A 27,175-nucleotide genomic window follows, 5' to 3' on the forward strand; every position below is an offset into this window, starting at 1 on the left:
AAGAAAAAAAAGAATCATTATTTCAAAAGGTTCCTGTGACAGCTGAAGCCACACATCACCTCTGAGAACACAGACATGCTCGCCCTGGCTTGAGACCCTTTGGGGCAGTACTAATTAGCATCTCGGCAAACACATAAGCAAGCCAAGGCCTCTTGGGAGCCCCTCCACAGAGCTTTGATCACCATGCTACATGCATGGTGATATCATCATCCCAGGGATCCCCATCTAACAAGGAAGGGCAGAATCCTCTTCTGTCCATGGTGACTAGTTGCCCAGCCGAATCAAAGGCAGCTACAGCTGCTGGTTTTCTTTACTCATGCTCAAGATGTTGTAACTGCTCCCCTCCAGAGGGAAAGGCAAAATATACCAGGTCACGTACACTGTGGAACCAAGAGCAGAGAACTTGACTTCTCAGTGTGCCTCACAGATTCGTTTTTTAGAGCAATAAATTAAGGTAACAATATTTCTGCTCTCTTGCTTTGTTTATTACACATAACACTTTTATCTTCCTGTTCTTTTCCCTGTTGAAGCCTCTCCTTCACTCCTGAATCACAACCTAATGAAAGAATCCTTGCCTGTACACAGGAGAGAGACATACTTAGTAACTGGAAAAGGGTCTGACCCTAGAGATGCAGGATACCTTCAATCCCGCTCAATTTCAAAGGAAACTGAGGTTCATGACGCTCACAGATTTCCCCACAGATTTCCGATTCGTGATATCTTCCAAAAATTAAGACTTTTTTTCATATTGATTTTGCCTCCAAAGACTTCAAAGGATAAAGGGTGAAGTAATAAATGACTAATTGCACAGCGCTCATCGTCGCAGAGCTGCAACCTGAAAAGGTCAGTGTCTGCATCTCCAGAAACCTCTAACTGGTTAAGTAAGTCAGCGCAAAGAGCCAACCAAACATACACTCTGGAAAAGAGAGCTAAGAAGCAGTATTAAAATAATTCAAACCACAAGCAATTTAACATTGTGTTTTGAGCTGTGAACAGTTTTTTTCCACAGCATATATTAAAAAGGAAAAGTCCACAATAGCCATCAAAAGACAGAATATTTAGATAGCCTTTTTCCAGCTATGCTTTTCAGATCTGTAGAGAGTTTCAAGGGGAGCTGAAGCAAAGGGAGAAAGAAGGAAGTTGCTTTTAGCTTGCAAAATATTCAGTGAAGTACAGGGCAATCTAACTTCTTAATACCTGAGTAACCAACCACCAAGAAATAAGTTATCCTGAAGCACACAGGGACTAACAGCACTAGAAGCACATGAAAATAACTTCCAGAATAAGACCATCTCTTTTCTTTCTCTAAATGACAATTGGAATTGGTACCAGTCCAGTATTTCACTTCCAGTTTCTCCAAACTTTCAGTTCCATATTCAGGCCAAAATAGCTTTCCTGTTGTTTTTGGCAAAGGAACATGAACACATAAAGATATATCCAGCCCACTCAGGTTTCCCTCTCTCTGTTTTCACTCATACCAACAGCCATCACACAATCCTACCTTCCCAGTGGTTGTCATCACACAGCGCTGTCAAATCCAGCTGAGGCACTTCTGACACAAAGCTGTTTTCCTGTTCATCAGCATCTTGATTTCTTTGCAACTTGTTTTCAGGAATGCTTGGATGCTCTTGAATCTTCATACTTGAAGTCTGCTGTATTCCCAGACACCCACAAAGATAAGAGAGAAAGAGAAAGAAAAAAAAAATGTTTCAGGAGGAAGAAGGGGGAAAAAAATCCTGCAGTCACAGCAGCAGTAAGCTCAAGCCTTCAGCTAAAAAAATCCAAATAAACAGACCCTGATGTTTCCAGCTTCAAATCCAAATTCCCTGCTCAGTGACCCCTACATGCTAATTGGTCACTCACACTGGTAAAAACATCTGTCCATCCGCTTTTCTTGAACTTTTCCTTGTTTAGAAAGCCACAGCAAGTTCCCGAGATTGTGTGCCCTGACAATTGCATGCAGCCAAAAAAGCCTCCAGTTATCAATTGGGATGAAAAGGGAGGGAGGAAGGCAGGGAGAAAGGGAGAGAAAGGGAGGGTGCGTACAGTTCCCACAGGAGTGCAACTCTTTGGAAGACGAACAACAAAAACGCTGCTGCTGTTATAAGGCTGTAGCAATATGGTGTCTTCTAAAAAGCAGGCGCTGGAGTTCCTGAGGTAGCAGCCGTAGACAGCAAGCTGTGCAGGCTACGTACATGAATGCTCTCATGCAGGCTGTGCTGGCTCAGATCAATTAGTGCCAGCTAAGCTGTGCTGGCTGCACATTCCCCGATTTCCTGTGGTTGTTTTCTAGCTGGGCGTGGGGAGAGCAGAACTATTTATGGAGGAGCTCTGGGTATTAAAGCAGTGTTGCGCAAATCCAAACAGCAGTGAGGTTTGGCATCTCAGCTGGAAGCAGTGTGGACTCTGGGAAAAAGCCAAAAAATGCACACAAACAGCCAATGACTTGGGGGTGGGGGGGAAACCCGGCAGAATGCTGTCAAGTAAGTGATCCATAATTTAGTGCTACCTAGAATCCAGTGCTGTTTGTCTCACCACTATTCACCCCTGCACATACCACATGCTGTGTGCATTTACGCAGAAATCGCTGGCATTCTCGCAATCCAGATACATAGTGTGTGTGTGCATGTGTGTCTATAATAGTCCTTTCTGACCCCACAAATACTTTTGTCAATATAAAATGAACTAACTCTGATGGTTCACAGAGGGCGGTAGAGAAAAGGAAGTGTAAAGCATGTACATAAACATACAATGTGATATGTATAAACCCAATAAACACAAAGCCATCTAAATAGACAGCATTACATTATCACATAAAGTATTTGATTTCTATAAGAACAGCCTAGGCAAAGCTCTCTGAAATACAGTCTAGCAGGTAAACAACATGCAGCTTCTTCCCCCCCATAGGTATTTTGATAATCCAGGCTGTAGCAATATCTGCTTATGCTGCTGTGTGAAGGAAGTGGCTCTGAAGAAAATAATCAGTACATTTGGACATATATTTGGTGAATTCAGAAGCCTGACCAAACTATACTAAATCAATACCCTTGGTACACATGACTAAGGCACGTTTCGTTTTTTATCTCCCTTACAAAAGCTAACGATACAACTTTTTTTCTAAACTGCGATAAACAAGGAAGCTTCACGTAGAGGGGAAAAAAGCCTACTCATAACATACCTCATAAAAATTAATGTTATTAGCTGGATTCTACTCCATCAAAAACCTGGATGCTGACCAACTTGGTATTAGTAAAGAGTGTTTTGCTCTGTATTTTAGAAAAGGTTTGTATTTCCTTTTCATTTCAACAAATCAACTTTTAAAAACTTTAACAAAAGGAAATACTACATGACAGTTTGCTGAGCACTAATAACTCCTACAGCTTGACACTGAATCTGACTACAAACCTAAGTGTGTTACCATGAGAGCTGTTGGAATAAAAATGATAATTCAGCACTCAATATCTTTTAAGCTGCTTCTAGGTTGGAAGTACGTAAATATTTCTTTAAGGTTTAGTAGAACATTTTTCCATTCCTGCCAGGATCTTGATACCCAGTGTACACTATAAACAAAAAAACTGGTCAGCAGGCAGAAACAGGCAGTCTTATATACGTGTAAAGAACAAACTGTAACAGTTTATAAACTGCATTTAAATTGCAGCACAGTGCTTTAAGACTGAAAAAAAAATCAGGCAATGAGTTTCAAAATTATGTTATCAAAAAGAGCACCGAAGGAGTGTGAAAAGAGGTACGTACCTAGATTTTAACAATTTCAAAGGTAGCAACCTGCAAATACCATGTCTTGTCACCATCACTGGTCTTACTACAGAGTTAAATGTTTTCCTACAAGGACTGTACAGTCCCCTCACTTACCAAGACTCTTAAAACATATCTGCATCAGATATAAATCCACATTCCAGACAGGCAAACATTTCCATTACAGATATATTTTACAGATAATATCAGTCTTTTTTATTTCTGAAGTTACTTCAGTTGTTGGAAATATTTAAAATCTGTTTAAAAACAGGCCTGTGCTCTGCCTGCAGCCAATTACTCTCCATTCTTTGATTACCGATGTAGTCTCTAATACAATGAATAAATCATTAGGCATTCTGAAAAATAATGGTGGTACAAACCCAAGAGACATAAGAAGGCAGATGTTTAACCTTGTTTCCACCAGCACTCCAAACCCATATTTTCACAGATAATTCAGTATTCTCATGACTTATTTTCCCATTTGATTTCCTGATGCCACCAGTTGCCAACCTCCAGATCAAAATCAAGTAAGAGAGAACTGCTGTGCTTTAGGTACAGATGTGCTATTGTTTCTTACAAACCAAAGGGGCAGCAAGTTGATGATCTCATTAGTTGGCAGTCATACTGCATTGCTGATATTACATAAATGACCACAAAAAATCTTAAAATTAGGCTCTTGAGTTATGCTTTTTAGAAACTGCTTTTGCAGCCATGGTTTGTGGGTATCAATAACTACAGATCGAAATAACTTGAGGGTAAGTCAGCTGCCCTCATTATCGCTGCTCCAAGGGAGATTCAGCAAGAGGAGTAGCTCAAACAGCTAGAAATAAATGGAAACACGAAGACCTTTGAATTATGATCAGAAAACTGTATTCTGTTCAATTAAATGTGGATCCAAATAAATTCTTTTTAAAAGGCTTACTTCTCCTACATCTGATAATCCACTATAACCACAAGCAGGAAGTGTCCTTAAGCACCTCTTGATAATACAATCAGACGCAAGAACCCAGTCATTCTGCTGCTTTACTCCCGAGTCATGCCAACCCCCTTCTATACCTGCTGTGAATTGGTGTGAATCTTAAAAATCAAGTAGTCTGCTGCATTAACAAAGAAAAAGAACAACCCTCAAGAAACCTTCTGAAATGAAATGTAACTCAATTTAACTCTCAACAGTTTATATTTTTGTCTGCAGAAGAGTTTGGTACCAAACGTGCCTTATGTGGCCAAAGTTATCAGATGGAAAAATTTTGCAGTTCTGTTTTTGCTTTGCCACCAGACTAGGAGGTACAAGCAGTTGTTCTGGTTTCTGGACAGAATACTTTACCTGAATGTTAATGTGATAACAATTAATAATTTGACCAACATTTCCTCATTATTATATTCAAAGTAAACATACCACTGTGGTGAATGGAGCTGTTGATGCCTCTTGGAGTGACTGTCTCATTACACTGCATGCAGATTCACATTCGATCAGCCACACTTGGTTCTTGTTTGGGATAGTTTTCTTAAAAAAAAATAAATCCTGGGTACTAGAAACCTCTTTGCCAAATCACAGTCTATATCTTGTAGCTTAGCTACTTCCAAGGGCAGATTATGAAGGCTACAAAAGCACTGAAAATTCATTCAGGACACATGTTTTGAGGTATTTTTACTGCCTCATGGACAGCTGAGTCTACACGGCCAATAGCCATGGCACAAATTCCAAATATCTTCCTTAGTATTTTCAGACTGGAGAACGAGTGAGAAGGAGAAAGGAGTAAGAAAGTCCCTTGCTCATTCTGAATGAGCTGTTTGTTACAAAAGGTATGCTTCTAAGCTGCCCTAAGCAAAAGGCTTATAAGGGACAAGGAATGCAGAACTACCCTGCAGGAATGTAACATTTTCTTGACCTTGTAATTCCTATATAATACGATCTCTGGGTTAAAGCTACACCTTTTTTCTGCAGTAAAAGTTCCTATTGAATTTTAAACTCCTCCTAAGGAAAAGTTTATTTTAAGATCATAATTTAATATTCAAGCATACTCCCCTCCCCTAGCTAATTTAAAAGCTGAATGGGAGTTTTCTGTGGTGTGGGAGTGACAGCATCTTCTCCACATTTAAGCAGGTATGTGAAGGACAAGGTGCTACAGAAGCTGTGCTTCGGAAGATGCAACGGCCCACACACCTGATCCGCCAGGTATTAGTGCTGCCAAGTGCAGGGCTATAGGGGGTTACTGACCCTCTGGGAGTAAAGTAGGAGATCTGGCTAAACTCAGTCAGAGCAGTGATCAAAGCCACCACTGAGCACCCCCCACAAGGTTACATTGCTACAACGCAGCTGGGCTGAGCCCAACAATTACCAAATAATCTCTTCTACCTTTCCTGCTAGTTGAAAGTAATACCTACCAGAAACAAAGTCTTACAAAGGCAATGCATAGTGGCTTTTTTTTTTTTTTCAGCTGTGTGAGGAGGCTAGTTTAAAAATACTGTCAGCCCTCAGTTAATTCCAGATGGCCAGAGAAGCCAGACAGACTTTGTCCACAGCCGTTTTATAGTCCTCCTCTAAAAACGGTGCAGCAATTGAAGGAGAGGTGGTGCAGGTAACCCTTCCTAATATTTTAAATGCTGCGTTGTCTAGAACTATTTCCAGCAGAACCAAATGAACTGGTGACTGCAAAGGTGGTCACCTAACCCAACCCAACCTTCCCTTTGCTTGCTGGTCAGGTGAAAAAACCCATAAAGAGAATGCATGAGGCAGGTGTAGAGTAAAAACGGGAAGTACAGGGAAGAAGCAGTCACCATAAATACCAAATCTTCCTTCTCTCCCCTCCTGACAGCCGCTCCAACCACCAACCCTTAGAGGGAAGCAGGAGATGATCCAGTTTTGTAAGACAAATGATCATGGACAAGAATGCTCAATGATGACAGGGCACACTAGGAAATCATACATAAGAGACCAAAATTATTTTAGGAAAATCAAGAGAGACAAATTAATCTCACTACACCATGAGATAATCGGTCACACACCCTGTTAGTAATGATTACAAGGGAACTCAGTGCCACTTAAACCAACGTGCTGACTTCAGTGACTCTTTCCTTTTTGGCAAGGAGGGATTGAAGGGACCAAAGTAGATGCTTTCAGACTTCACCATGTCTGAGAGACTCTTTGAATTATAATCAAAAAGGAGAGGGGAGGGAGGGAAAGAAAAAGCAAACGCAAATTCCATTTCTCTAGGAGTGACAAAATTTCATTTTAAGTACAGAACTACATGCCTAACTACCTGTCTCTAGTAAATAAACAGCCCATTTAGAGCCCACAAAACTGAAACTCAAAAAAAAAAAAAAAGGAATACCAACCTGTGAGTGCCTGAAAAAAACCTCATCGTTTTCACTTTCTTTGCTACAAAAAAAGAAACATATTACAAATATAAAAACAGATTGTCTTGTAACAAAAACAAACAGGACTCTGCACACACAGGTTTTTATGTTGTGGCTGCTACTGCACACTTACTAGTACACTGAGTAAATGAGGGGACTTTCTGGGTCACAGAACTTCAAGCTGCTATACTATCTATTTTGTTCTTCTCAGGAACTATCTGTGGAAAATATAATGGAATTTAATTCCAGTGCCCTTATTCCAAACCAATTCAACTCTCCCAACAAGCATCACAACTGTGGAGAGAAATCCTCATCTCCGGCAAGCAGAGTGGAGCTGCAGAGCTCTTGCAAAGGAGCGAAGTGCAAAGAAAAGGGTTGGACTCCCAACCCAAAGATCATGTGAGATGGGCACCTGTTGCTCTGTGCACGTGTGCACTGTATCTCTGTTCAGGTGCTTAGAGGCAACTTTTTTTCAAGTCTGCACCATCACCATCTTCAGTGATGCTCCTAATAGGTCAGGAGAAGAGACTTTGTGGTGTATGGTGTTGGACAAAGCCTGGACAATATATCCAAGTGCCTCTGTACTGCTCTACTTTGAAGTTAACATAGTGGGTAAAGCTGTTCTGTAGCACAGCTGTTACCCTCATGGTCTGTGGTGGAAGATCTCTTAGGCTGTACCATAACCACAGGGAAAATAAAACATATACATATTTTTAAAAAAATCACCTTTCTTCAGATAAAATTTCCATGTCATCAGGTCCTGTTCTGTCTATAGGTCTGGATGAGCTAAAGCTTTCCATACTCTGTAATACAGTAAATGTTAAAACAGTAAGATACAAAAAAGAAATCAGTTCAAGCTGCAGGCCATTAAACAGATCAAATACAGAAGTACCCAACCGGACTCCTAGAAATGAGACAGTGAGACTACTGCCTTTTACACATTTATAACAAAACAAAATTTGCCCAAACTTGCCCACAACCTGCAATAAAAATACCTGCACACCGTCTTTGCTCTTTCATCAGATGACCTTGAAATGCCTGACAGAATACTCCAGCATGATATCTCTACAGTTCCCATTTTACAGACTGACACTGAGCAAGACAGCGATTCTGTGATGTGTAGAAGTCCTGTAAGAGCAGGTACCCAATCCAGAGCATCTTCCCAGCAGCACTCTTTATGCTGATCTTAGAAATACTCCCTTCCTTGGCCAAACCATTCTCTAGTCTCTCCTCAAAAGGGCAGAAGACGTTAGGAGTACAAGGAGACTGCTATATGCGCAAAGGCAATGAAAACTACGCTAACATGAATGCAGGACAAGAAATTTTACTGATTATGACAACTTGTTCTAAATTTTCCTGGCTACCAACTAATGCTGTTGTTCTCTAAGAGCCTGAGAAAGTATTGTGAAAACAAACCAAACTGATACATCTTTGTTTGCTACAGAATAGACTTAGGTCTCTGGTTTCAGCCTTTATAGGAATGATTTTCTTCGTTATCTCAACAATGAAACATACTGTCTGGTTGGATTGCTTGGTCTCTAAGCTAGGAGGTGTTTTCTTGGTTTTTATTTTTTATTTTTTTTAAGGTGCTGAAGAATGGAGACACAGAACTATCCACCCTGGCATATGAACTAAATGACGTGCTGCACATCACACTGGGAGTAGCACTCATTGTGGCTTTCTGTAGGTGAAATTCATGGGAAAATCCAACCCTTAATTTGAATTAATCAGAATGCTTTTTTTAAAACCTTCTGTCACTCAGAGTCACACACTCTATACTTGTAAGTAACACCTCTCATTCACTTTCTTTCTGCTGCCAGTGACTCAATCATCTAGCATCTACAGACAAGGAAAAGCAGGCAGAGGTGAACAATGCCTTCACCTGCTTGGGTAGGTGCTGAGTTTCTTCATATTGGAAGCACGTTTCAAATTGCCTTGACACTATTACTACAGAGCACATCATTGTGGCAATTCTTAAAGAAGTAAAACAAAGCACATGCTACACCAGACCTAGAAATTAGGAAATCGAACATTGCCACTTTGGGCACACAGCTAGGAGTCTTTCTACTCTGGTATTTGGGTAAGTCTCTTCTAAATAGGAGGAATGAAGTGAGCAGAGCAGAGCGGGGTTCCTGGCTTGGGCCACGGGAGCCAAGCACACACAATTCCCAGGGCAGTCACAGCCCTCTCTCACCTGTTACACCTCTAGCAACCAGACCTCACTGCCATGTAAGGTTACGCAGTTCAGTCACTCCAGCCAGGACATGCCTCAGCCTTGCCTAATGTGATTCTTCAAGTCCTGCTTGTACCTGGCTACCTTGCCTCTGAAATGCAGTTACACGCTTTTAATGCTTAGTGGTTGGTTCTGCTCAGGAGAGTAAGAGGAACTGACAATTTTTCCAATGCTGACTTATGCTTTGAGTCAGATACAATTAGACATCTAAGAGGAGAGTTTCCACACACTGCCCTACATGTTCTTTCAAGCTTTGTTGATAAAGCAGGAAGACTCAAGAAAGATGGGGAAGAAAATGTAACGTTAGGACTCCTTTCACAAAACTTGTTTACATGAGAAAGCACTACTAGAAAAAGCTAAGGTGTAAGTTCTGTCCTTTGATACCCCAAGTTAGTAACTTGCGTTATTCTCTGAAGTGTATCTTCTACTGCTTGAGTAAAGATGTAGCCAAGACCATCACACACACTATATCTTGGTGAAAGCCGCTGATCTACAAGTATGAAATACGTGCACTCATGGGAACTTAAAAAGCAAACTTTGCTCTTCATGAAGAGTAGCATCACGCTCCCTGCAAGCTGTTTTATAAGGGTGCTCCCATTTGACAATCAGACTGGGACACTTCCTCTGGCAAAGTAAGCAAGGACCACATTGACCAGGATAGTAGCCTTGGTCAAAGTGTACTTTGTGCATGGTCCATTCAGTTTTTGTTCCTTTCAGCCTTTGCCCCTCAAGACATCCAAAAATGAGGGGCAGGGCAAAGTCCAGGGGAGACAGATAAGTTTGAGAACACTTCCTACAAGAATGTTTCAAGACTTCACCAACTTTTTTGAGGTCCCCAACATCCCCTCTTAAGTGTACACTTTTGACAGTCTTTCCTTCCCCAAATCCTGAGTCAAATTCTCATTTACATTTAAGCCGCTTTACACTCCACAAGTACAGCGAAGAGGCCCAGAAAAGAATGTAAGCACTCCATATTTGCCTATCTTGAAGTCCCTTTCCATTGCTACCAGTAAAGATGCAAAGTGTGTGTCTGTCAGACTGAACTCTTTCATGAAGTATCACATGAGTAGGTTATTGATATTGAGCACTAAATCTAAGAAGCACAGCCTACAATTCTTGGCACGTTGCCTTCCTTCTACCACACAGAGAAGCCAAATCTCCCTCTCTGTAGAATCTTTGCTCAGGATAGAGCATCACATCATGGCAATTCTGTAATCTAAACAAAATGAGTCACAAAGTCACATTAAGAGGGAACTCACCTAGAGCAGATTCTGAAACTCAACCAAATATAACTGAAGGAAATGCTCTGTAGCTGGGAGGGCTAGTCTTTTCACATGGCATTACACAGTTACTAGTAACAGTGAAAGCACGGTTGGTGCCAGGCACAGAGGATGCACAGTACATCTGCCACTGTAAATAGACCTTACATTGAAGCTAAGTGTAGTTCCTCAACTGCCATCACTAAAATCAGTGTCTGGCTTGGTTGAGAGGGAAGGAGGATGCATCGTTTTTTTCTGTTGCTTGTTAAAGTTGGCAAACTGCCTTCTACTGTGAGGGTCACACAAGAATTTGCTGGGCAAATTCCACAGCATTCCTGATTTTAGCATATCTGTGTCATTTACCTCCCCAGCAAAAGACAGCTAGAGGGATCATCTTTTAGACCAACAGACTCAAAAGTGTTTTGAATACTGCATGTGCTTTGCACCACCGTAACACATATAGTCTCTGGGGAAAAGGCATAAAACATCTTTGTCATCTCATTATCAACAAGCCACTTGTGATCTATGGTTTCAGAGCTTAGTGTGAGTTTAAAAATAAAAGTCCAGCTAAGCATGTGATCCTATACCTGAGGTTCCAACCTCCTCACAGGAGTTCTGAAAGACTGGGATAAAGAATTATTTCCTTTCTCTCCTTCCAAAATACTTTATTGAAGACAAAAGAAATAAGCAAAAAGTTGTGGAAAGAGAATGACTATGGATGGAGTAAGAGGATCATAGCAGATATAGCTTCTCAGTTTTTTCATTACAAAGGTTACAAGTATGCAATCTAGTTTTCCCCATAATCCAAAATAGCTACCTATACCTATAGGTATAAATGGCTACCCAAGAGGATCAGATGTTCACTGGAGCAGAATGAGTTTTTCCACCCTGGTACTAGGCATCAAATAGTATATCATGCGGCTTACCACAGGACTGTCCTGGTTGTCATTAAGCTCTGAAAGCTTGGTGCTGGATTTCTGCCGTTTCGGTTTATTCCTTTCACCAAGATATGAGGAGTTGTTGTCTGGTAATTTTTCTACCTCTGGAGCAGACAGAATACAGTCTTCAAGATTGCTGAATCCAGAGGGAATGTTTTCTTTGTTGATGACTTCCCTAAAAAGAAAAAGGACATTGCAACAAGATGTTGTTTAAAAAAACTCTCCCGCTACATTTATGGTAGTAATAGAGAAATGCATTATGCTGACTGGTGCAGTTCCAGCAACATCTTCTACGCCCTATGAAACCAGTATCTCTGGTTCTTCCTACTGCAGCAAACACCACACACTGTGAAATGCTAAATCCCATTGAGGAGTGAAAGCAGGTGTATACACCTCAGGTGAGAAAGCTGCCAGGATCAACATTTGAGACTTGATTTGCTTCTCATTAAAGCCAACAGGGAGAATCTTGTTGAGTTCAAATGGAATCTGGACTAGCTCCTGGCTGTCTGTGGTATTTTTATAGAGAATATGCAGCATTTTTTCCTTTGAGACATGTGCTTGTATTTTAGAAAACGATTCACAACTGTGGTCCAAGGATCTCCTTTGGTGCATGACACTGTATCAATGGCCCTCTTACTCATACTCTCAAACACAAGAGCAGGATTGTGGTGCTTCAGCCAAATGCTTCATTCTTACTTGGGAATTACATAAAACAGAAAAGGGAATAGAATGAATGCATCTCTGCAACAGCAACACAATTGCTAGGACAGAGGACTGCTCTGCTATGCTGGGAAGTGAATGGGACAGAAAGCTTCAAGTCACCACATGATATGCCAGTGGGACTCTCTTTGACCTAGCTGGGTTTGTGTGCGTTTTCCAGGAGCTTGCCTTATGCTTATCTTTCCCTGCACAATTACCCTACTGGATCCCTTGGCATGCAGTTTTCCCTTCACAACCTGTTAAGTAGGCTTCTCTCTACTTTGTGCAATAATGAAGACACACATACATACACATCACTACATTATGAAAATAGAAGGAACACAATGCATCTCATTCTTTACCAGTCCTACCCTGCCAGAGGCTAAAGGCAGGCTACTCACACTTGACATTGGAACTGGAATGTCTGATAACTGTTTGATGCATTAATGGCCCTGCAGCTAATTTATACAATGCTGTGCAACTCCAAAGCTTGCTTTCATGAACAGCAGCAGAGTTTCTCTAGACTTGCACTAGTGTGATAAAAGAACAGTTACTCTATAGTACCTGGAAAGTGCCAGCAGGACAAAGTATTCAGATTAAAAACAAACAAAAAGTTCCAGTGATTTTCTAGGTCACGAGTCTCTAGATTTTGTGGTTGAAAGAGAGATACAAAGAGATATTATAAATCTGTGATCAAACTTAGAGGATAATCCATTTGCATTTATGCAAGTTTTTACAACACCCTGAGGTGACCAATTACATATATATAGCCTATAGAACATGTAATCTGCAAAACATGGGAGTCCATGTATGTGTTTTTGCCATGAACACTCTTCCTAGTTGTAGTAACACTGCAGTCCCATCTTGTGACAATACAAATCCTCTTGTGATCCATCACAAGGCAAGGAGATGAAGTCGTTGAGAATCAAAACAAAAAAAAGTTTTGAAAGGAATCCTGAATTTTGACAATTCACTCACAGAAGTTCCAGTAATCTGGCCTAAGGAAATCAGGGAAAACAACTTGAATCCTAGCCAGCATTCAATACTTGCTATCTGCATTAAATCTTTGGCTCAGGCTTTGGGGACTGAACCTGAACAACCAGCATCAAGATAGCCTAGAATGCTCTAAAGGCAGCTCTGCAATGCAATGTGGAAAAAAAGCCCTGCAGTACTATATGCTTCCAAACATGTACGCTAGCCAGTCTCTGACCTACTTACCTGAGAAGCCTGTCAGCAGGGCTACTAAACAAGAAAAACTACTTCAGACCTGCTGTCAGATACTTTGGTGACTTGCAAGGTCCAATCTCCCAGTCTATCTTTGCAACATATTTTCATCCTCTATAGAAATGCCTTCTTATTTCATAATTATGATTTTTTACTATAGTAGCATTGACACATTTTGGGAAGTAGCATGGCCTGCAATATTCACATGAGGTACTGAAGGTTATGTACATACATAAAAGCAGCTTGGTATAGGAAGGTTCAGTGTCAACAAGACTGGGGAATTCAGCATCCAGGAAAACACAAAGAGAACCTAGTCACGTATTTTGGAATCTAACTTGAAATCCTAGCAATCCAATACTACAATCAACTATACACATTCCTTGCAGGGACTAGCCCTGTGCTTAAAGCTAGACATATGTATAAGCACTGAGGAGATCAGGGCCTTACAAAATCTTACTGCTCAGTTACAATTCCTCAAAGACAGCTATGCCTTGGACGTGTGTTTGTGAAGGCCGTGGCGGTAATTTATTTGTACCACACAATGCATGCCACAACTAGAGCAGTAAGAAAGGAGGAAACAGGTATTATTTTTACTCTTTAGCAGACATTTAATGAAAATTGCCACTAAATCATGTGTAACCTTTGTGTAACAGGGTGGATAAAAATACTTAAAATGCTGAATAATCAAAAGGAAGACTTCTATGTTTAGAAGATCTCCCAGTGCTCCTCAATAAACCTGAACATAAGCTGTCCATCCACATACAAAATGAGAACTTGGTCTCAGTTTTGAAGACATTTTATATTCAGAAAAGCATCTAAAAGCAATGTTTTTACTTAGTAGAATGTTGCAGGCACTAGCGCCAACTGTTTGGGGTTTTTGCTAAAAAACAAACACTGCAATTAAAGAATTCCAAATATTGTAATTATAAAACTCCACTATATATCTCTAAAGAACTGGCTTCTTATCATGTTTTGGCCCACTCCATTACCTCTAATAAGCTCTACATTTCACAGCTCTAACTGATGTGATGGAGCTCTGCACAGGCACAGCAGTCTGCTCTGCGCTTTCAACTGAGGGCAAGGGCTAGCACATTTCATAACCGAACTACCAAGCATTGCCTAGACAGAGGACATGACTAAGATACACTTAATCAAATATACTTTCCAAAACAAAAGAAATCAGGATCGTACATGTCTCTGTTTCTCCGGGCTTCCTCCTGCTCTTTGTGATGTCGCCTCCTCTGCCTGGCAGACACATTAGAAGAGGCTGAAGATGTTCCCGATTCAGAGTCCTCTGAACTCTGGCCGCCTGAGCCATGAACATCAAAGAGATGCTGCTCCACGGCTGAGCGGATTGTCTTCTCTAAATACCTGTCAAGCCGAAAAATAAGGTCAATTGAGCTCAAACACTTGCTGGAGCTCCCTCTCTGCAACATTAAATAATGCATGTGTTCCAGAAGGTTTTATCATGATGGCAAGGCAGTATAAAGTGTACTAGGGGCCACAGACATCTGCAAAGAGCTAAGCCAGTATCTTCAGACACTTTGATGTTCAGGTCCCTCAGAAGAGCTCAGCTTTCCCAGTTCACCCTGCACTTGCTCATTTCTGGGACTGCTTGAACCTTCTGTAAACTGGCTACTTTTATTTACATCTGCAACTACAAACATAAGTGCCTAATTTTCACCCTCCACTTCAACCACTCTAGCAAAACCCTATTTGAAATACAGTTCTAAAGACTGCAGCAACTGGAAACTCAGTCATGTACTCCCAGCTTTTGTTAAAGGTCACTGGTTGGGGGTGGAGGAGGGTGTAAGGAAAATACTGTCAGGAAATGACACTTTCAAGAGGAAGACTACAGTTCAAAGGGCAATGACATGTGGGCAACCCAACCATGCTCACACTAGTCAGGTCCCTTGCGCAATCCAAACTGAGGAAGGCAATGGATCATCTGCAAGGTGATTCACTGCTGTCTCACAGGGGGATGAAAACATGCAACAATACCTCATTGTAAACTCTTCATATACTTAACTCAGCGACCAGACATGGATCTGGGTCTGACCTCATGCTGTTTTCCTGCTCCGTTAATGCACACGTGGCCACTCCTAACTGACTTTGCTGTGAGATCACTATCATGCCCACTGGCAGTAAGAGGGCTTCCACACCAGCCACAGCAAGGGATTCTCTGCAGTTACATCAGTTAAAGCTGTGAGACCACTTGAACTTTCAACACGACTCTCCTACATTTTGGTACTGACATTTTCTTGCAGTATTTCCTTCCTTCCTTCCTTTCTTGAGCCAAAGGAAGATTTTATGGGCAAAATCTAAAATAGACTTATTTTATTATTTTTTTCTTTTACCAAAACATTGATGCAAATATATTTTTATACACCCCTGCCCTAACCCTGTTTCTTGCACACCTTTAGAAGTCTGCTGAAGTTCTCTAGAACGAGTTTTAAAAACGTGCCTGATGGACATAGTGTCCATTGCTTTTTTCTTAGTAAGACTCAGCACTTCCCCAAAAGTTATTTGTAGGATTTGCTGGTTCATTTTCAAATAACTAGGTATGAGTATGTGAACGTGTACCTGGGCTGATACCCCCAGAGATTTACAACACTTGTTCCTAAGCGTGGACTATAGTGGTAGTCTGCTGAGACTGCAGTTCCTGAAAAAGTCAAAGATCTTAGCAACTGCATTAAAAAAACATGGTTTAACTTGGCAAATGTGTCTGTGTTTCCCATATTGATAGGAATCAGTCTGGCAAATCCACCAACCATTTGAAACTTCTGATTAAGGCAGGGGAGCCAACTTGTTAGCTGTGCTGTTCGTGTTGGCACAGCAGTTACCATAATGGGATCAGGCCCTGTCCATTCCTGGGACAGGAACAGGAACAAACACGAGTGAGAGGACTGTGCGGTCAGAACGTGCTTCTCTAAATATGCAAGTTATCTCTAACCGAAATATCACAGGCACAGTGTGGGAAAGAACCAAGGAACCTTCAGACCTGAGAATTTTTCAGGAAGAAGTGATTTAGTATCATTGCAGATGTTTTGATTTGGGAGACAATGTATTTTTTGTTTGTGCAAGAACAGCCCTTAATGAGAATAACCAGTAATATTCTAAATAGCTCTAATATACAAAAAAGGTAGCTACAAAATTGTAAAAGAGACACTTACTCTCCTGTAGCAGGAATGTTACTACTGACTTGTGACACATGGGCACTGTGTAAAAGAAAGACAGGAGAAAGTTAGATCTGATTATCACAATAATGTCTTAAAACACTTGTTCTCTGCAGCACTAAGAAAGGATTTAAAGGTCTGAGCTGTCTCAACAGCAATTGCATATGCATGCCACAAGCTTTTCCCCTTAAGGAATTTTTACTCCCACAGTGACATGGCACATTTTGACAATGCCAATATCCTCAAGAATTAATTTGTCTGTCATTCCCTTGCAGTAGGCCAAGATCTAACGGAAAGTATTTCAACTTGAGCACACTGCAGATTTTCTGCTTCCTTCTGAGTTTTCTGCAGCTGCAGGTTGCTTTAGCCTCCTCACAAAAGCTCTTGTCTTCTGAGGGTGCTTTGAAAATGTACACACTGTGAAAGCGGACTTAATATTTAAGAACCTTTAAATATTCATTGGGAAAAAAAAGCAAAACACATGGCCTTTCACTGTTCTCCTCCTGCAGCTCTCTGATATCCATGTTCTTTGCTTCATAGCTAAAAAATAAGAATATATGCTCTCTTCTTTCCCTCTCAGTTTGTTTTTGGGCTCAGGAAGAACTAACATAATTCTAGGTGTCATTGCTTGCCATTTAAAGCCCTTTTGAAGCAGCTGACATGCCCTCACGCACAGCTGTCACTGCTTTCCTCCCTCTGCACAAGGTCAGATTCCATTTGGCCAAGCCAAATCCCGTTCTGCCCCCTCTTCCCCCATGCTGACTCAGCTTTGCAGATAAGGGAACACGTGATACTTTGTGCATATTCATCACTAGTTAAGAAGCTGCAACACTCTGATGCTAACTACTCCGTGGCTCCATTGTTTTTAAGTGTCTCTCATGGTGGAAGGTAGGCAAATGAAGGTTGAGAAGGGTAAATGAAGGGCTGCTACAGCCAGTTTGACAAAAACCACAGAATAGCCTAACTCCCTTTTCAGGTCTGCCTGTAGTAAAGTACAAACCCACAAATGCCCAATTGCAAATGAGAGTCTCTCATATGCTTCTGGTTACTTCAGTGAGCCAGTACATCCACCTTGGTTTGGATAAACCAGTGCACCCCAACCACACGCTCATCCCTTCCAGTCCTTACTTCACTCCACACTGATCTCTAGTCCAGAGACAGTTGCCTGGAGCTATGGACAGCATGAAAGCAGTCACGTATTTGCCAGTATATTCCACATTACCTATGCAACACCCAAGTAGTTGTGTCATTCAGATGAATTCACGAATAGAAGACATACAAACAAGTATCAAATTACCGTGCTTACTACTATGGGCATGCAACCTACATATAGAAAATAAAAATTGCAAGATCCCTCTCTTCATATGCAATATCTTGGTTATTAACTATGACGTGGCTTTGCTTTTCCAAATACACATTTCAAGTATCCTACTTGCATTTCAGTTCACCTATATAAACTACCTGTCCTCTTCCAACCCCCAAACTATTTTTTTAAAGCTGGTCTCCCATTGGAGATGGATTAGCAAATAAGATAATAGTATGGCATGCTAAACCACATTACAAGATGCAATTCATCCTATCACTACCACTCCTATATGTGTGGCCATACATTAATGTTGTATCAACCTTCTATAATACTTACATGCAATTCATACTGAATGGGGCTGTCTTTCATATCACACCTTTTTTCTCAATTTATTTGCATGTCAGGAAAGTGAGAGTGGAGGGGGAGATAGGATTGTTTAGATTTTATTTATTTAAAACATTCCTAGGATGCAGGCATATCTGCCCAGCAGATGAGAGAGAAAGTGTCAAGAAAAAGCTCTTCCCTCTATTTGCAACAAAATACTGTGCAAAAATGCAAACTCCTGTTTCCTATAAAAAAAATAATGAAAGGCTAGACACTGCATGTGAGTAAGAGTTCATGCTCTTAACCCCATCTGGGTTGTTCAAGGGCAACAGTCACCATCTACAAACCACTCATTTGCATCATTACTGAAAACACACAGCAGTTTCTTTTACGCAAAAAGTAGTAAAAAGGGGAAATAAAAGATAAAGCTGCAAAAATAACTAAATAAAATGCCAAATATTTTCATGATGCCCAAATACTTTCTGTAATTGTCTAAATCTCAGTTAACTGTGTGCTTTTCTAACACCAATTCTGTTTTAACTCATTAACCTTGCTAACTCATAATGTCATATATCATTTTAAAAATTATTTTGCGGTATCTATAAAAGTCCTACTCAAACAATACAGATTTTGTCAGAGAGCTAATAATATGGTGATTTTGAAACTACCAATAACTAGGAAGAATGTGTGCACACAGCTACATGCCAGATGAATGGATGACAACAAAAGCTTTAACACTGCTTTTTTCTCTTCCAGATACTGCTTCCTTATATATTGAACATGACCATATAAGACAAATAGGATTTACTTTATTCTTAGTTCTGTAAAATTTTAATGCTCCTTATTAGCCCTCTCCCTCAATTTTGAAGCAGAGGTTTTCCAGATATACTAAATTTCTTTTAATTCCACAATAATTGGCTTTTCACACTATTTAATTTTGAAGATTAAAATGTACTCTGCATTGACCTTTTGCACATTCAGGAAGCTCATTAACCCCCCCCCCCCACACACACACATTCCTGGTGGAGGGCAGAGAGTTATACAATAGCTATAGAAGTCCAGCCTGCCTGGGAATGGAGCAGGAGGTGTTTGAGTGTATTAGCAAACTCAGGGAAAGGCACAGCTCTGTCAGGATTTCATGGCCTAGAACACCAACCAGACACAGGTGACACTTTCTGAGGGGTTTTCCAGACTTCTTGGTTGGCAAAAGTCACTCCCATCATCAGAGTCATGCTGCCCAAAGCACGCAAGAGCAAGCGGGGCCCAGAAGAGCCCTCGCTGTCATGCCCTATTGTGCAGTGAGCTGCATCAGAATGGCAACTTTGTTTATTAAGTCATCTGCCCCAGGAAAGCTCACGCTCTGCCTTGGTTAATTATTTTCTCCTTGAGTGCTCGATTCACTGATATGTATGGTCAATTATTTCCACAGCTAGATTATTTTTATTAAATTATGCAGCTGCTACAGAACACACTGAGAAATACTTTCTAATATAAATAATATAAAGAAAACTTTCTAATATAAATTAAAGGTTCTCTTTCTTCTACGTACAACAAGTAGCAGCAGGAAAGTTTTCCAGTGCTGGGGACTTACACTTGCAGAGAGCAAGCCACAAAATCTGCATCAATGCACACAGCTGTTTTAAGCACTAGACACTTTTGAACTGGCTTCTTATGACCCTCATGCGTTTCCTTTTTGGAAGTTTGATCTCTAGCACTTACCAGTGTTTTCTAAACTTGTTTACTCAAGTCTTTTGCAACTCTCACACTCTTTCAGAGGTACCCTATCAGCTCTGGATAATGTCTTCCTGTATAAGGTAAACTCTTATTTCATGGCCTCTTCTTGCATTCCCTTTCAGTCTCAAGCATGTGAAGGTTATATTTTCTATCAGCATGAAGCACATTAATCCCCCCCCCGCCCCATTAGTAACTTGTGAGCTTAAAGGTATACATCTGAGTGAGAACTGTGTCATCCAATATCTGTGCTTGTGTGCGCTGTACGGGGTATCTTGTTATAGAAACTGAACAATTAACAGTTGGATATCGAACCCCTCTCCTCTTTTTCTACTCAAGCCCTATTGAGCAAATTGTATTAGCATCCTGGTATTAAAAGGCCATAATAAGAAACAAGCAGAACAAACTGGCTTACTGGTATATGATGGTTTTCCCAGGTTGGGGTTTTATCTATTAAGTCACTGACTAAATTCAGGTGATATACTGTCATCAGCCATAATTAACAGCCTAAATCACAAACTATACTTGCAATTTGGAATAAAAGTCACTCATTGCTGAAATTTATTTATAATCCATCTGCTTTACTCAGGAAGCAAAAGGCTTTTTTCTGTTTCTGCTTTTAAAAAGGCCAAGCACACCAGTAAGAAAACTACAGTATATGCAAAACTTTTAACATCTTGCCATCCCAGCAAAGCAGAGAATATTTGTTTAAATGGCTTTGATATTTCAAACAGGAAGTTTCTAAAGCCCTGTTAATATACAATTCCAACACTTGACCCAGGAAATCCTTTTTTCATAGGTATTGAAATAGTCTAAAAACTGCTCATCCCCTTGCTCCTTTACAGTCTGTGACATGCAATATTGCTGATTTTTACAGGCTCTATTTTAAGAAAACTATTTAACCTGACACACATTCCCCAAGGAAGACGACGACTGTGCCTACATATAAAATGTGAAAATAACGGGTTAAAAATAGAGAAACGTGCTCCGAGTTATTGGGATGTCCCATCACGCAGCGGACACGCTTTCAATGTTTTCTCAGCATTTTTACACTTTCACAAGCTCAAATCATCCACTTACCCTTCCTTCAAATGCGGTACATTATGTTTGACACTACCTTCTTATTATCAGAAAATTAATCCCATTAAGATTAATTGCCTTGTTTTTCTTCCGTATTCCTGCCATTCTTATTTGTATTGGGATCATCTTTTATGACGGGTGCACACTGACACCTACTGTTTGAAGCAGACGCTGGCCTGGAGGGGATTCACACAGGCCATTCAATTTAGCTCTGCGAATTTAGGCGACTGTCTCTCTGCAGGCTCCTCTACTGGCAGTTGAAATGTTCCTTCAGGGGCCAGTCAGACTGTCCAACTTAAGCTCGTGATTTGAGCTGGAACAGACTGCCTCCCTCCACTGATAACGGGTGCTTCGTGAGAAAAGCCTACTAATTAATGGTATGGAATTGGGGTTCCGAATTTCCCACAACTCTCCCAAATGACAGGAGTCCCTCGGCCCAAGATCTGCACTGCAGCCAGGCAGTGAAAACAGGGGCACCTAATAGCCTTGCTTCTCTTTCCAGCCAGTGCTGATATAACAAAGCACAAAAACATGCAACACACAACCTATTGAAAATTTTTAAAAGGGCCCAACATCCTATGAACCTCAGTAGCTCTTATTGCATGTCCCACCAACACGGAAGTACTCAATGGGAAGGCAGCCAAGCACCTTTCTAAGCAGGCAGTAAGCCCTTGACTAGCGTTTTCAACCTCTCCAGAAAACTGACATGAGAACAAACACAGTAAAACCTCTTACTCAATGTACTACAGCCTAAGAATGCCTGACTTGCATTATATAGAGGAGTCGTCTCATATAACAACTGCTAAATGGGGAAACAGTCAGCTGTGTTAAATACTGCCAACAGGATATCAGGACTTACGGAGAAAAGAAGTACTAAAACAGGTGAAACTGTCCAATGCAGGCCTTGCCCTGCATTCAGGGTTATCTTATGCAGCTTTTGACACTGCTTGTGATGACGGCTCTCATCTCAATGTCATTTTAATGCTCTTCATAGTAACAAGGAGGCTCCACACTACAAAGCTGTTGCTTTTCTTCCCCTTTAGTATCACTCTGGTTTATCTCAGGATGTACTCAACAGCAAACTCCTCTGACACTGTCCACATGACCATTGCCAAATCTAAAGCAGGTAGTCCGCACAAAGCATGACTGTAGATTCCCTGTCTTCTAAAAACTCATTGCACATGTTGAGCAAAAGTGTGCTTACAGGGAATGACTTTGCCAGTTGCTGCTTAATTACCTGAAACTGGATTACTCAGTACGGCTAGCACTCACATTCTTACTTATATATTTAAGAAATCTGTAGGATTGCTCCTTTTATAACAATCTCAGCTCTCTTGTCCTAATGTCCTTCATTATCAAAGGTTTTGGAACACAAATGCCCTTCAGGCATGGCTCTCTAGAACAATCAATCATCCAGTAAGGTTTTCCTCTTCTTTCAACAGTGCAGAAATCTCCTTGCCTGGTACTGAGCACAGCTGAGTGAATAAATTGTCTTCCAAGGAATGGGAAGGATAACCCTAGTCAGCAGCAGCTGACAGGATTCAAACCAAGCAAATACCACAGAAAACCTTTTCACTAACTGATCAAGCCCATCTCATCCTCACAACTCCTAACAAAAGAAGGTTCCAGCTACAAACTTCCTAATGTTCTGCCTAAATTTATTCATAGCCTGTTGGTATCCATTTTTTCCTCACACCGATATTGTTATTTAACATAAACAATCATTTCCCTCTGTCTCAATACCCAGGGTAAAGATGTGCACCCTGCTCCATTTCTTATGCTAAGTAGGACTTCTGACTGCTTTTCTCCCTCTTGTAAGAGATCTGCCTACTTCTCCAATCATCTTTATAAACCTCCTTTGCACCCAGGGCCATTTGAACATGAGTTACTGAAACTATACGAGGCCTCATCTGAGCCTTGGACAAGAGCATCCATACTTCCTCCCCTTTGTCTACTGAAAAGAATTTGCTTTATATGTTCTCTGACACACAATTACTTCACCTTGTTTATTTTCATCCCCTAGCCTCGTTTCCATCCCCTTATGAACAAGTTATGTCTGTGTCCTCCTCTTCCCCAGCATCTGCAGAAGGTGAATTCCCCTTTCATGTCAGAGATTTTTATTATTGCTCCTGAGATGTAGGACTTTGTTGCCTATGTTATTACATCTTATCCTATTTCTTATTGTACCCCACAGTCATATAGTTTCTCCCAGAGGACACCCCCATTCCCTTGGTATATGTAGGGCCTCCTAAATTTATGCTATAAGCCAAATTCATGAGTACAGTTGTGCTTTTTATGCCAATGGCTTTTAAAGGGGGGGGGGGGGAGGGAAGGAATAAAAAAAGGCCGTGACCCTTAAGGAGCTCCACCAGCAATCTCCTTCCTTTCCTATCAGCAGTACCTATGGATCTCACCCCTTCCTTATCCATCTTTAAGCTAATCTCCATTTTCACCACTGGAATCCCATATCTACAGATGGCATCATACGAAACATTTTGCCAAAATTAGACAGATCAGGTACACTCCTGTTTTTCCTCTCTCTTGAAAATCTTATAAAAAAATATTTGGTTGTAGTGGTATCATCTCTCTTGATAAACCTATTGTGCATTTTCCACTTACTCTAATTAGTGCTTACTTCCTCACAGAAAAACAGGGTAATTATTTCTACACTTGGTGATACCTTCCTCAATTTCTTAAAACAACCCCCCCCCAAAAAAATAAAAAACAAAAAAAAACAAAAACAAAAAATCTCGCAACCCTAAATCAATGCAATTTTAAAAACCAGTATATCAGTGGGTTTCTAACAGTTCTGATTTAAAGTTAACACTTCAAGCATCTGCCTTATTGCTAAAAATAAAATCAAGGGAAACATCACCATTCCTAGCTGCTATGGTACACTACTAAAGAATCAAGTTTCTGGTTTGAGCCTGACAAAGCTGGTCAATGGACAGACACAATGTTCCTTCCCACTGGCAAAAGCCAAGCATTACGCAGAGTTTGGAAGCTAAACAGCTCTTGTTTCCATCTAATTGGCATATTGCATAATTGTCTATGTGAAACTACTGCATAAATGCAGCAGCAACCTAGCTCTCTGTACATATACATCCATGATTCACTTGCTGCATTACTTGAATAGTATTCAGACTATGTAAGCGTGGCTGGCAGCAATACAAATAGATTTAGTCATTAGACAGTGAAAACAGACATTCAAAGGGGTCCCTACTACTCTGGGGCAACAATAAGAATGTTCAAAGTTGCACAGAAAAAATGTGCCACACACTAGAGTTCTCAGTTGTTGAAGCATCACGAATTGCCCAGCCAGCACTAGCTCTCTTGCCAAATTAACTTCACTTGGCAACCAACCTCAAAAGTACACACTTCTGATGTGTGAAAAATAGCAGCAAGACTTACAAGCTGTTAGTTTTATTTGCAAGCAATTGTGTCTCAGCAATGTTACAAAAGACACAAGCTTGGCACGAAGCCTTATGTCGCAAGGTGTGCTGCTCCCTCTCTGCTCGTATTAGCCATTTCTTCACCTCCCAAATATGTGTTTATTCTCAGCTGTTCCCTTCCTATTTGCAAGATACATTCCCACAGAAGGCCATCCCTTCATTCCAGTGGGCGCATTCATCCTCCTTCCTCGTCCTATTATGGCCACACCTCTCGTTAAAGTTTCCTAATGTGTTCCCTCCCTCTCAGAAATTTCCTGGTTTTGATACCAGTTTTCCCAACTCTGCACCTCACTCCCCAGCTCCAAGCCAATCCTGATGAGGCCAGCTGAGCAGATCCCCTTCTGGATCATTTTTCCAGTTCAACACAGACCTGGATTCATTTGTGCTCTAGGGATGTATCAGGCCTCAGCACAGTCCCACATCAGGAAAGTATCCATATCTTTAACGCAGCCCTATTGAAAAATTAAAGCCTAGAAAGCCAATTCTGTTCTTTTGCACTCCCCAAAGTGACCCACTATTGTAAGGATTAGCATTCATTCTCTTTAAAGGATGAGCTTCTTTTTTAATGATCATTATACTAACAGCTGCAAGAAACCATTCTTTTTGTGTAAAATACCTCAATGTCAATGCAGTGAAATATATGCCTGATGTAGAATAAACAAGATTATTACTGGCATTTGAGACATGTTGATCTCCTGTTGACGAACTGAAAACGTTACTAGCAGCACACCAGTAAAATCTGAAGACATTTCAAACACCAGTTTGGGTACAGACAGAACAGCTATGAGATTCAGCATGGAAAAATGCAAAAAAGGAAATCACAAAAGGGGAAAATGATCGTACAAAAACATACATAAAATAGAAAGCAGAAAGCAATCAACCAGTAATTCTGACAGAGAGTTTGGACAGACAGTTTTAAGCAAAAAACAAGACAGAAATCTAATGGAAGCTTACAATTATCTGAAGGGCACACACAGCAAGAAAAAGAAAGAGGGTGATTATTTTCAGTGGAAAGATATAGGATGGGGATTTAGGTTGGGGAAAATTTGTGACAGTGGAATCTATGCAGCAATATAATAATGTCCCAAAGGTAAAGATGGAATCGCCTTGGACGGCTTGCGGTTTTTGAAGCACAGATTAAGCAACATCTGTACAAATACACTGCATCAACAGTAAGGTGGACAAGATCATGCAACCAGGCTAGTCCATAAACAGTTCACAGATGAACATTTCTGCACAGTCTTAATAGAAGTTTCCATATTAACAGCAGGTATGAAATGCATACTTTCTGGAGTCTTTGTTAGGAAAATTTTATAAGAAAAAAAAACCCTACAGGGATAAATAGGAATATATGCAAGAGAACTAACAAATACAGGTGATCACTGTAAGAGTTCCAAATATCACTGCTCTCACAAAAAGCACCATAGGGATATCTTTTAATTTCTTTAAACTCTGGAAAGAGCAAAGAATTCAATTATAGTGTTTAGCCCTCCCTCCTCTGCATCCTTTCACTATTAATTGCCCTGGATACTGCTCTTCCACGAAGTATTAATGAAAGCAAGTATTAACGAAGCCTGCTACTGAAGCAAGCAGAGCAAACTTCCACTGATGTCAACAGAATTAGGCCAGTTTTAAAAGCAGTGACTTTGGCCCTCCAATTGGCAAAACAAGAAACACAATTTGTTCAAATGCAGCCAGACTGCCATTCCCTCCGGGCAGGCAATGTGGACTGAGGCACTCTCCTGCTTCTTCTGCGTTGGCTTGGCTGCAGCAGGAGAGCAGTTGCTGTTGGGTTGCTGACTCACCATCTGGTTCCTGGTTTTTCTCTGAACAGCACACGCTGCCAGTTCCTCAAAGCTTGCGGCAAAAATCTCTCTTGTGCCCACAGATTATAAGCTACTTACGATGAGCATCTAAACTACATAATGAACTGAAGAAAAGAGAAAAAGAAAGTCCATCCTCTAATTAAGAATTTACAAGACTGGCATTAAACCCTGAGCCTTGTTTCTAGAAGCAAACTCTTTGTTGAAATCTTTCTGTATCTCTGAAGACTCATTCATCCCACTAGCTGAGCAACGATTACGAAGGTAACAGTAATCTTCAATTTGATTACAGTCTGTTCAGACTTTCTGGCATCATCCCCTCCATTTAATTCTAATAACAAGTCAACCCCACATGGAGAAAAATTAAAACAATTGAGTAAATACCTCAAGTAGAAGGGTGACATAGGCCGTTCGTCTTCTTGGGAACTAAAAACAAAACATATTTTTTAAAGTTAGTGTGCAGCTCTGACTTGCATTTGCAGTTCAGTTATAGCAAAATAATCACTCTTAAGAAGCAGAGATAATAAAAGTGAAATGATATGTCTATCAGATAGGTAGTATTTAAGCCTATTTTGTCCTGTGCTTATACTGAAAGTCATGGAAGAGAGCTTTAAATTACATTCCTTAAATCCCGAGAATCCAACTCATTTTTCAATGTGCACAAATGTAGAACAGATCCACTGCTAGACAGTCAGGAGTCACTCCAGCTCTGCAGCAGTTCAGAGACTATTCCCATAGCAACAATATCACATTTCTGCCAGCAGAACCACGAGGGCCTTTTGCTGTCTGTTGTTCCAGAATTAACAACCTGCCCATAAAA

The 27,175-nt window shown here is 40.7% G+C and overlaps 1 protein-coding gene across 6 annotated transcripts in view; it reads right to left on the minus strand.

Moving 5' to 3' along the window:
* Positions 1-27,175, minus strand: part of FAM13A (family with sequence similarity 13 member A) — a 115,847-nt gene that overhangs the window by 28,298 nt on the left and 60,374 nt on the right. For 5 of the 6 annotated variants that reach the window (XM_067297529.1, XM_067297526.1, XM_067297527.1 and 2 more), the window contains 7 exons: positions 26,740-26,781; positions 16,637-16,681; positions 14,655-14,834; positions 11,529-11,715; positions 7,837-7,913; positions 7,090-7,132; positions 1,502-1,652 (listed from right to left, as the gene is read on the minus strand). In XM_067297529.1, the coding sequence (XP_067153630.1) occupies positions 1,502-1,652; positions 7,090-7,132; positions 7,837-7,913; positions 11,529-11,715; positions 14,655-14,834; positions 16,637-16,681; positions 26,740-26,781 (725 nt within the window). The remainder of the gene's footprint in view (positions 1-1,501; positions 1,653-7,089; positions 7,133-7,836; positions 7,914-11,528; positions 11,716-14,654; positions 14,835-16,636; positions 16,682-26,739; positions 26,782-27,175) is intronic. The other variant, XM_067297528.1, reaches the window with a different exon arrangement.

This window comes from Apteryx mantelli, chromosome 5 (assembly GCF_036417845.1).
Source record: "Apteryx mantelli isolate bAptMan1 chromosome 5, bAptMan1.hap1, whole genome shotgun sequence".
Lineage (NCBI taxonomy): Eukaryota > Metazoa > Chordata > Aves > Apterygiformes > Apterygidae > Apteryx > Apteryx mantelli.